Source organism: Peromyscus eremicus, chromosome 11, assembly GCF_949786415.1.
Source record: "Peromyscus eremicus chromosome 11, PerEre_H2_v1, whole genome shotgun sequence".
NCBI classification, from domain to species: Eukaryota; Metazoa; Chordata; class Mammalia; order Rodentia; family Cricetidae; genus Peromyscus; species Peromyscus eremicus.
The window spans coordinates 59,631,103-59,643,193 of NC_081427.1; the positions used below are offsets into that span (position 1 = coordinate 59,631,103).

The 12,091-nt window shown below is 44.9% G+C and overlaps 1 protein-coding gene across 1 annotated transcript in view; it reads right to left on the reverse strand.

Annotated features, from left to right (window-relative positions):
- Nucleotides 1-7,529: 7,529 nt before the first annotated feature.
- Serinc5 (serine incorporator 5) overlaps nt 7,530-12,091 on the reverse strand; it is a 96,707-nt gene continuing 92,145 nt past the window's right edge. Inside the window, exon 12 of the mRNA XM_059276389.1 lies at nt 7,530-9,663. Coding sequence (XP_059132372.1) covers nt 9,516-9,663 — 148 coding nt within the window. The 3' untranslated portion in view covers nt 7,530-9,515. The remainder of the gene's footprint in view (nt 9,664-12,091) is intronic.

Consider the following 12,091-nt stretch of genomic DNA (forward strand, 5'->3'; position numbering starts at 1 on the left):
CCGGGCCGGCCTGGAATTCACTCATGGTGCCAGGATTATAGGTGTCCACCGCCATAAATGCTCAGCTCTTCTAGAATTTTCTTTGGACTAGATAGTTACAATTTTTGCATTGACTCACAAGGAGAATGTTATGATTGACAAGTGGTGGGGTGTGCCCTTTTGGAAAGGGCCTGGATACACATTATTGAATGTCCTAGGCTACTTGAGCTACTCTCACAGCACACAAAATGTCGTTTTCATCAGCAGCATCTTCAGCACTCAGAAATTACTTGACAGTTTAATTGATGAACTAAAATTTCCTTGGCTACTAGTAGAGCAAATGTGATTTTTATATTATTTATTTTTAATTTTTTAAATTTACTCTTTAAGATTCACTTATTTACGTATGACTGCTCTATCTGCATGTACACCTGCACTCCAGAAGAGGGCATCAGATCCCATTATAGATGGTTGTGCACCACCATGCGGTTACTGGGAATTGAACCCAGGTCCTCCAGAAGAGCAGCCAAGTGCTCTTAACCACTGAGCCATCTCTCCAGCCCTAAAGTTTATTCTTTGTCTTTCACATCATGCCTCTCGATCCCACTCATCTCCCCATCCCTTCGTATCTACCCTCTGTCCTTGCAACCTCCCACCCAAAATAAAATAAAATAAAATTTAAGAGGAAAGAAAAAAAGAGAGGGGGAAAAAAGAAAAAAAAAGAGAAAAATATCACAGTGAGTCACATAGTAAACCCTTTAGTCCATGTATCTTTACTTACAAGTATTCATTGCAGAGTCACTGGTCTGGTTCAAGGCCTGTGGTTTCTGCTACAGGATCGAAACTGGGCCCTCACTGGGACTCCTCTTCGATATCCTCTTCTTGCCTGTGTCATGGAGATACGGCAGCTTTGGGTCTGCAGGACCTGCTCCTTCTCATGCTCCGCCAGGTCATAGATGGAGTGGATGTTGGGGTGGGCCAACACATAGCCCTGGTTCTGGGTCTGGGTAGTTGCAGGGTTGGTCAGCCGGCCAGCTCTCCTCCATTCTCATCCCCAGGGGAGCTCTGCAGCTTTGCCCCTGCTACAGGGTTCACACCCTGTGCCCCAAGGAGCAAGGGGTAGGACCGGTTCTCCTGCTTTCATGCCCTTGGGGCAGGCTCACCCGCACCTACACCACCAGGGCCAGCTATATACTGTGTTGGTTGTCCAGGAGAGGGACAATCTCTGCAGGGGCCACTCTCCTGGGTGTTGCAGCTGGTGAGGGGCAGGGATAGCTCTGTCTTATGACCTTAGGGCCAGCTCTTCCAACTGCCACAGGTGGTGAGGGGCAGGGCGGGGACATACAGATATGACAAGTTGGAAAAGTTATGACAAGCTGGAAAAATATGAATATATCACTGAATGTCTGGATCTTTAGTAACTAATATGCCCTTGTAAGACAATTTGGAAAATTCAGTAGGGGCTGGAGAGATGACCTAGTGGTTAAGAGCACTTACTGCTCTTGCAAAGGACCCAAGTTCAATTTCCAGCACCCACATGGTGGCTCACAACTATCTGTAACTCCAGTTCCAGTAACTCACACCACCATATGGCAGAAGAGGGGTGGGGCCAGATCTCCAACACTCATGTTCTTGGGGTTGGCTCACCTGTGCCCCGGTCAACTGGGTCAGCTCTACCGTGCTGCCCAGGTGAGGTGCAGAATCCGCTTTCCCTGAATGCTGCAGCTGGTGAGGGGGTGGGTCAGCTCTCCCACTTGCCTTAGGTGGCAAGAGGTGAGGGGGAGAGAGACACCACATGCAGACGAGGGGTTGGGACCTGCTCTCCCAATCTCACACCCTCAGGGCCAGCCCCCCACCCCAACCCACCCCCACACACAAACAGGGTCAGCTCTCTTGTGCTGCCCAGGTAAGGTGTAGGACCCATTCTCCAGAGTGCTGCAGCTGGTGAGGGGCAAGACCAGTTCTCCCTAAGGTTGCAGTGAGGGGCCAACTTTGCAGCCCTATCCTCTCAATGTTTGTTGGTAACAGGAGCCTCAGACATCAACCCAGACCGAGGCTGCAGAAAGTCCATGGGCCGCAGACATGGGCCTCAGCAACAGCCCAGGCCCAGACATCACCATGGCCCCACCTCTCCTTTTCCCTCTCCTCTCTTCCTCTGTCCCTCTCCATCTCTCTCTTACCACATGATACATTTGCTCACCATAACAGTACCAGACTGCTAGGCACCGCAAGGCGCTGGGTGAGCCTGTGTTTTTTCCTTGGCGCCTGGGGCAGGCCACTGATTTTCATATTTATTGCGGTTCTCTATTGTACTTCTTTTCTTTTGGTTTTGTTCATTGAGACAAGGTTTCACCATGTAGCCTGGAACTCACTATGTAGACCAGGCTGGCCGCAAACTCAGAGGTCCACCTGTCTTTGCCTCCCAGGTACTGGTATTAAAAGTATATTCTACCACATCTGCTTTTAAGGTTTTAGACATTTTGTGCGTATGAGTGTTTGCCTGTATGTATGTGTGCCATGTGTGTGTGCTGTGTCTGCAAAGGTCAGAAGAGGTTGGTGGATCCCCTGAAACTGGAGTTACAGATAGTTGTGAGCCACCATGTGGGTGCTGGAAATTGAACTTGGGTCCTTTGCAAGAGCAACAAGTGCTCTTAACCACTGAGCCATCTCTCCAGCCCCTACTGAATTTTTCAAATTGTTCTACAAGGGCATATTAGTTACTAAAGATCCAGATATTCAGTGATATATTCGTATTTTCCCGGCTTGTCATAACTTTGGTGTTTTGTCTATATGCCCTAGGGACCAAACCCAGGGCCCTGGGTTTGCTAAGCACCAGCTCTTCCACTGAGCCATGTCCCTAGTCCTCAACAGGATCTATGCTTCAATACTTCTGTATCTGTGCTCTAGAACCTACTGTTACACATGCCTAAGGATATCATTCGCCCCTTACGCATGACCACATTCCATACCTCACTACCAAATAGTTCAGCCATTTCAATCACATGAAAAGCCCTCCAGAGTGCCAAAGCCTCACCAGCCTTGTTTTCCACTGTCTTCATTCACAAATCCTCCCTTCACCCCTCACTGAGCGCCAGAACATGCCCAGTATCCTTTGAGGCATCAGAGACACAGGAGTGAAACATGGGAGATGTTTGCTCTAGTATCAGAGACGACGTGAACAAGAAGTGGATACTGTGGTGTCTTCAATGGGAATGGCCTCCATAGACTGAGTTCTTAGTCCCCAGGCTTGGAGCTGTTTGGGAGTGATTAGAAAGTGTGGCCTTGGTGAGGACGTGTATCACTGGGGAGGGCTTAAGAGGTTTCACAAGACTAACTCCAGTCCCAGTGTGCTCTCTGTGCCTCCTGACTGTGGATCAAGACGTGAGAGTTCAATTGTTCCTGCCACCATGCCTTAGCTCCACCATTATGGACTCTAACCCTCTGAAACTGTAAGCCCAGTTAAACACAGCCCCAACCCCACCCCATGCCCAGGCAGCATTTATCTGTGGAGCCCTGGCTGTTCTGAAACTAGCTCTGTAGACCAGGCTGGTCCCAAAACTCAGAGATCCGCCTGCCCCTGCCTCCTGAGCACTGCCCAGCTAAGCACCTTCTTTTATAAGTTGTCTTGGTCATTTTTGGTGTTTTGCTACAGCAACAGAAAAACAACTAAGACAGATGGTGATAGGGGTCTATGTAAGATGATAAAGCAGGCAAGGGGGGGGAGGGGGTCCAGTAGGATGTAGAATATCAGAGTGGAGAGTCACTGGGAAGAACAGTACATGCAATCCTAGGGAGGAGTCTTTTGGGAAGAGACGGAGTGCACATCGAAGACCTTGACCAGTCAGGAAACCAAGCATTCTGGAAGAGTGACAGAAGTATAGTCAGCAATAGCTGAAGTGATGGCAACAGGTCATGCAGGCTTTTGTAGACCCCTACGAAGACTGTGGCCTTGACTTTGAATGCAACAGCAAGCCCTTTAGAGAGCATGATGAATTGTGTTTCCCAAGATAGCTGCTAACGCCCCAGAACTCAGTGTTTCATAAGATGATCTTGCTATTCTACATGGCTAAGAAGAAAATACACCAAGAAAATGTGGTATGCATGCAATGGAATGCTATTCAGCCTTTAAAATGAAGGGACTCCTGCAACATGCAGTAACTTGAAAGAACTTGTAGAACATTGCTAAGCAAAATAGTGCAGGTGTAGGCACACAAATCAGGCCATCTAAGTATTGTGACTGTCCTCCAACCCAAGCAACCTCCATCTTGGGCAGTTCAGTGGCACCCTTTGCAAAAAAGATCATCCCAGCAGGGCTTGTTGACTGTCTACTCATCATAGAGGAATGGAGAGGGTCACAGGACCCTTATCTGAGTATCCAGACACTCTGACTTAATTTCATGTAGCCTGGAGGTGGAGGTGGGTAGGGTATATAGGTACAAGACTAGAGGAAGGAAGCACCATCTTTGTGGCTATGGGGAAGCCCTCATCCTTGCTGGGCAAAGGCTTCCCAGGTGTGCCCTGTTGGGGGGGCGGGCAAGAACACCTACATCCCTTACATAGCCACTCCCAATGCTCTCTGTAAGGAAGCCTAATAAATTAATTGTTTCCCTAGAGTGAACTTTGACAGAATCATGTCTGTTTGTGGCTGGAACCTTAGGAGAAGGGGTAGGTGTTGTTTATGGTCTCTAACACCAGGCTAGAGTGAGACAGGGTGGCCGGGGCTGTAACTTAAGTGCTACTGTACCTGCCTACCACGCATGAGGCCCTGTGTTCAACCTGTAACACACAAACAAGCAAGGTAAACTCAGACGCAGATCATAAAACTGTGGTTACCAGTCTCTGAGATCATGTTAGAGAACTTAGAATCTCAGCTAAGAAGAATAAGTTCAAGAGAAATGCTGTAAAACATGGTGACTGCACTTAATAGTGTACTTACAATTGCTGCAAGGGGGAACTATATGTATTCTCACCATAAAAAAGAAGCAATACTTCTTAATTAGCTTGATTTAGCCATTCTATGCTGTGGAACAATCTTTGTACACTGTAAATATGTATTACTCTCATTGGTTAATAAAGAGCTGACTGGTCTATAGCTGGGCAGCAAGAGACTTGGGCGGGAGAGTCAGACTAGGAGGACATTGGGAAGAAGGGTAGAGTCTGAGGACTCTCCAGTGAGACGCAGAGGAAGCATAAGATGAACATGCTTACTGAGAAAAGGGACTGCCATGGGGCAGAGGGTAGAACACAGATAAAATATAGGTTAATTTAAGTTGTAAGAGCTAGTTAGTAACAAGCCTAAGCTATCAGCTAAGCATTTTAATTAATATTAAGTCTCTGTGTAGTTATTTAGGGAGCTGGTAGGACAGAGAAACTCTGCCTACAATGCTATTTGTAGTTTAAGGCCTTAAATTAGATACCATAAACCATCCATTTTATTTGTTAATTATAAACCATAAGAATAGTTGCCAAGATGTTTGATCCTTGACTGACATGTGAAGGCACCAACCCTGGCAAAGGCTAATTGGAGGCTTTAGTTATGTGTCTAATAGAAAGAAAACAAACAATATGGTTTTCAGGTTTACATTTTATTAAAGTACAGAGTTAACAAGTTTGAGTTTTTTACATAGGAAAAGGCCATTCAATTTCAGGTGCTTCATAGAAAAATTAGCATTTAAAAAAAAAAACCAGATACAAATCCTTAATTGGCATTGTGGCTAATGGGGAAAAAAACAACAATTTTAAAAGGTAGCAAAATCTAACCATGTCAGAGACCTTTATAAACGAACAGTAGACTTACCACACAAATTGCATTCAAACTCCAATATAGAAAAAACGTAACCACAAAATTTGGCTACAGCTAATTGTTTCCAAAAAATCTTTTTAAAAAATTAACAGTTATGACTATAAAAATGTTTGTAGTTTTTCTTTGCAAAGTAAAAAAGTTTAAATCTTTAATAAATGAAGACAAAATGATCCTCTTAAAATTTTTATAAATAGCTCTCAAGACATATATTACTCATCTGCTGTAATCTTTCTTTACCTGAGAGAATTTCCCAGGATCCTTTCTCCCCAAAGGAGTACCTTAAAGAGTTTGTCCATCATTTTGCTCACATGAATGTGGTTAAATTTCCGCCAAAGTCAATTTGGGCAAATGCAGCCCTGATTTGCCTGCCCTTCCCCAACTAAAACAAAATCAAATACACCTCTTTGGTAAAAGCCAAGGATTTCGGCCTTTCAAAATAACTGTCTCTGTGAATGGTTCACTGATGGAAAACAGAAAAGAAGAGCGAACTAAAGACCTTGTGATCAGCTCTCCTCTCTGCTGATGGCACCCAAACACTAGAGAGCTCATCTCTGCAGGAAATGAAAATGAAAAAATCTTTTCAGATTCTATGGCCCAGGTGCCAACCTCATCTCTAATGGAGGAGGGCCCAGTGTCCTTTCTGGGCGTTCAGTCTCATTTCTGAAGGCCCTTTCACTTCTCAGCAGTATATATGATGTGCACTGGTACACATTTCAGTACACGAACAGGAGATACTGCTTAGAAGGGCAGCAGAAGGACAGCCCAGGAAGTGGAAATACGGCTCTGGAGCTCCTTCCCAGGGTAACGTGAGCACCAATGATGGGCCATCCGACAAAACTTAAGTACATCTTCGGAAAAAAGCTGAGGGGACAGTTTGGGAAGGGGGCAACTAACACTACAATGAAGTCATCTGTGAAACTGGAAACATGGCTGTCATGTGGAAACTCCTGCTGGCCATTCCTTATGGGAATCGGAACCCCAAAGTCTCAATACCCCACACTCCCTCCAACCCCTTCCCCACCAGTTTACCCACTATATAAAACTTCCCCAAACCTCCGGAAAACAATTCATCTGCTGACTTCCCCAGAAGCCTCGGCCAACTACCCAGCAATGGCATGGCAGGCTTTCCAAGGGTGAACATGGGGACAGTCTCCAGTCTCCAACTAGGTATCATGTCTAAGCGAGACTGCCAGGAGAATCCCCCCGACTTAAGTGTTTTACTCATAAAAACAAGAGGAAGAGGAACACATACAGTTTCTAACACCCTGCTGCCAGGTCTGTGATGACTAAAGGGGTCGGAGCAGCAGCTCCAAGGCATGCGTTTTTATAGTCCTGTGTGAGGACGGCAAGAAGCAAAGGTCTGTTATCTTTATAATTATTGGTGGCTAAAGCACGTTAACACTGCCGTTGTTAACTCAAGGCAATTGGCACACTTTCCAGTTTCTCAAGTACAAAGACCTAACAGGGTTCTTAAACCCATAAATGGACTACCACCTGAGTAGTTTCTCACAGCTGACCATGATGGCAACTTTGTGTTCTGACACAGGGTCTAGCTGGCCTAGAACTCGCAGAGATCTCCTTGCTCCTGCTGAGATTAAAGGCTGAATTTCTAACTTCATCTTACTAAGACATCCACAGTCCTCAAGTGCAGCCATCTTCCTTCTGACCATCAATCCAACTCTAGCCGCTGAGGGTAAAGATGGGTGTGGCCAATGCTTCCTCCTGTGCAAGACCTAGCTTGGAAGGGGAGGGCACACACCCAGCCACCACCGAGGCAGTTGGAAAGTAAGTGGGGCCTGGCTGGCTGACAGAGAAGCACTGCCCTGTGTTTCCCTGAGCTGCTTTCTGGAGAGGAAAGGGGCCAACAAGGCTAGCCCAGGAATGTGTGGCCTTGTCCGTCTGACCTTGGTCTGGTCCGAGGACCAATTCACCACATCTGGCTGCCAGACTTGGCAGAGAAGGCAGATAAAGGCCTTGACTAGACCTCAGCAGGAGCACAATCCGCTCCCACCACTCCCCGAGCTCCCTCTGCTTCCTCTCATAGCACAGCTCAGACAGAGCAGTGGCCACTGTCATGGAGCTCACTCACACAGCCCACTCTCCGCCCATTCCCGGGGATGGGCGCCCATTCCCACTGGATTAACTAGACTTGCTTAGAGTTAGTGTGCACCTATGCCTTTTGTGATTCTCAGGTGTATTCAAACTGCTGAATTTAAAGAGCCCCCGACCTAAACAAGGAATTGTGATGTAGTTTACAAACAAGGTGTCCTTATTTGTGTACCCTTTAAGAGGGGATCTCAAACACTGAAAATCAGGCAAGTTCTTCAAAGAATCCACCCCATTTATCCCCCGTGGCACTTTTAGTGAGTGAGTAGAAATAAGAATCCACATTTTGGCACATGGGAACCAGGCTTAGGTGGGTCCCAATTCTGCCTGACTTGTTCAGATAGGCACAGAAAAAAAAAAAAACCCAGCTTGACTGAGTCCTTCTGGGATGTCTAGAGAGTATTTCTACTCCACATAGAAGCAGAATATACCTCTACCAAAGTCTTCAGCTGACTTGGCACCGGGAAATATCCTGGACTAAGAACATCAGCACTGGAAATGCATACTGTGAGCATTCCTTTCCAAAAGTGAATTTAGGAAATTTCTGTGGATATAATCTTGGCTTTGGGAGATGCCCCCAGCCACCTACCTTTGCATTTAAGTCTAATTTCTCACTTTCACAGCTTGTCTAGATCTGTCCGGTGAGCTCTGTTGAAGCTCCTCACCCCAGCCCTTCTACTTCAAGGAAGCCATGATGTTAACATTGGGGCACACTGCAAGTGAGGAAGGCTGGGAAGGGGGGCAGGGGGCTGCTCTTAACACTTTAAGAAGGGTGAGAAGCTGCAGCCAAGAATCAACTTTCCTGCTAAGACCCTTAAAGCATTTCTGTTAATGACACAAGTAAGAGCTATAATCCTCTGCTGCTCCGGCAAAGAAAACAACGTTGTTCTACAATCACATGAACATCACCATAAATAAGCGCCATAGTTATTGCAGACTCGGACTGGGTAGGCATAAAATGATGGAGAATTCCATGGAGGTGAGATCAAATTGTGCTTTTCACATTGTTACAGAAATTACCCCGACAAGAATGAAGGACCTTTGCCAAGGGCAGGGAGGAAAGGCCCTGACTCCCAGCATTGTGACCTCAAAGGAAAAGGCTGGGGGCAGGGACACAGGGAAGTGGTTGAGGGTAGAGGACCTTCCTCTTGCACTCTATAAACAGGGAGCTGAGAGGGCTCCAGGAGGCAAGAGTGAGTGACAGAGGTCAAGACCCACCTGGGGGCTGGGGACTCAATGTTTTTGTTTTTGCTTCCTTATACCAAGGATGAGAATGACAGGACATTTTCATCCCTGTGATGGATGCTGTGCCCTGAGTTCTGTTCTGGTTAAAACACACCCAAGAAGAACAGCAACAGAACTTTAGCTACCACTTAGGGTAAGGCATAAAGACATAATTGCACCTATCAGCTTGGCTAAAGATGTCAACTCCTTTTGGATTTTAGACTAATTGCTAATTGGGAGATTTTGTTTCCTGGAAGCACTGTGAGACCCACGTAAGACAGCCAGGGAATGTCAGTTTTTCACAGGGCACCAGTTGCTGCTTAAAGCCCTGCTGCACACGTTCAAAGGGCAGCCCTCCAGAGTGGGGAGCTGGCCTGCTGAGCCACGGGGCACTTGGACACCCTCACACCAAGAACTGCCTCGAGGGACAGCAAAGAGGGGCCACCAGGGTCCACAGGTACAGTATCACACACATCCAGCAGGAGGCCATCTTGACCCAGAAGACAGACCAGCTCCCAGTTAAGAAGGTCTCAATGGTGGCGTTTTCATAACTGTTGAGGAAAGGACAGAGCTGTGGTGAGAGCAGAATGAGAGGGGAACGGCTCCTCTGTCAGGCACTTCTGTCCCAGCAGCCTCAACTTCCTTTCTTAGCAGTTACGGAGTTATAACTCACAGACATTTAAAATGTATCATTTGGTGACCTATCAAACACTTACAGACTTGTAGAATCATTACTACAACCAGTTTTAGAACATCCTCATCTCCCCAGAAGTCCTGTATCCCTTAGCTGCCTTCTCATTCCCACTGTGCCCCATTATCTGCATTCATTAACCCATTTCCTGTCTGTAGGATTTGCCCTTTCTAAGCCAATTCATGTAAATACAGCCATGTGGTCTCTTATAATTGGCTTTTTAAACATAGCATAATTGTTTCAGAGTTCCTTGTGTTACATACGCCATGTATCAGCACTGATTGAGTGTCCCTTATCTGAGATGCCTAGGACCAGATTTTAGAGTTTTTCATCCTGGAATATTTACATAGATGTTACCAGCTGAGCAAGTCCAAAATTGGAAATGGGAGCTTTCCTATGTCATGTTAGATTTAAGAACATTCTGGATTTTCGGGTTGGGGACACTCACCTTACATCACTCCTTTTTATTGATAAATAGTATTTCATTGTGTGAGAGTAACACACTTTCTTATCTCATCAGGTATGAACATTTGAGCTATCCCTGACTTCTGTGTTGTTAGGAATTACTATGACATGAGTATCTGCCTCTAATGTTTTGGTATTCTTCCTTTTTGTCTTAGATCTATACTTGGGAGGAAATTGCTGGATTATACTATGATTTTTGTTGAACAATGCAAGGAACTGCCAAACTATTTTTCAAACTATTGCCAAATTGTATTTCCAAATGTGGCTTCTGTTGGGGGGTATTTGTACACTGTGTGAAGATATATTGTTGTGATTATCTTAATAAAGACCTGAATGGCCAACAGCTAGGCAGGAAGAAGTTAGACGGGACTTCTGGGGACAGAGAAGAGTCTGGGAAGAAGAGAGGTGGACACACCAGTGAGACTCTGAAGAAGTCAGACACATGGTACAGAGCAGAGGTAACTGAGCCACGAGGCAGAAGTAGATGAATGGAAATAGGTTAATTTGAGTTATAAGAGCTAGATGGGTACAAGCCTAAACTAACAGCCAAACTTGCATAATTAATACTAAGTCTCCATGTCATTAGTTGGGGGCTGGTGGTCCAAAGACAGTCTGACAAGAAAGCTTGCTACATTTGGCAACCAACGTCCTGCATGTAAATCCACATAGGGCCTGAAAAAGCTGAAAAAAAAAAAAAAGTTCTCAGTAGGCTCAGTGCTGGTGGTACACAGAGGCATGGCTCCTTTAAGAGGCTCTGATACAAAGCACGTGAGTGGGGTTTATGAGCAGCGGGCAATGGTTTAGATTTTTGTATATTGATACAAATTTAAGGTTATTTTTGTTAGAACATACTCTATATATGTTTCTATTCTTGCTTAAGATATTTTTGTATATTGATACAAATTTAAGGTTATTTTTGTTAGAACATACTCTATATATGTTTCTACTCTAGTTTAGGGTATTTCGTATATTGATACAAATTTAAGGTTATTTTTGTTAGAACATACTCTATATGTTTCTACTCTTGTTTAAGGTATTTTTGTATATTGATACAAATTTAAGGTTATTTTGTTATACTGTATATATGTTTTCTATTGTTGTTTAAGGTATTGTACTTGTGTAGCTCATTAAAAAATATAATGTATAATTAAGAAATACAGGTTAGTAGTTAGTCACCTATAATAACCAAACTTGTAGTCACGTTAGGTATGTTTTCAAGGTTAAGCAGAGATATATTTTGGATAGATGGGCGGTCTTCAAACACTTCAGAGGCCTACAGAATATGGCATTTAAGATGTTTTAGTAACCTACAGCTTTTTGTGACAGTGAGACACATCTGTTCCTAGCAGCACCAATTTACTTCAAAAAAGGATAATGGGCATCAAAAAACTTCTATATGGAGTTAGCTTTCAATGTGGTAAAACTAGACATCTGGGCAAAAACTGCCCTTGTCTGGACTGCTGCAGTATGCTGTCCAAACTGGACCAGCAGGACACAAAAGAAGGCAATTGCCAAACTTTGGCAAGACAAGGTAGGACAGACCTTCAAAATCCCCACTTTACAGAAAAGTCTCTCAAATATTCTAGGCCTGTAGGCCAAAGATGGTTGCCCCAACATTGCAGAGGAACCCTGGGTGACTGTCCAGGCACCCAGCTGTCTCTGTTGTTTCTATAGTTTTGAAAGGCGTTTGCTCTGCACTTCCTGTTTACTCAGGTAATATTATATCCTTCCTGGTTCTTTGATGGGGTTGAAGACTAGATAGTTAAAGTTACAGTTTTCCTTGTTACCAAATTCAGAAAAGAAACTCACAAAAGAGATGTAAA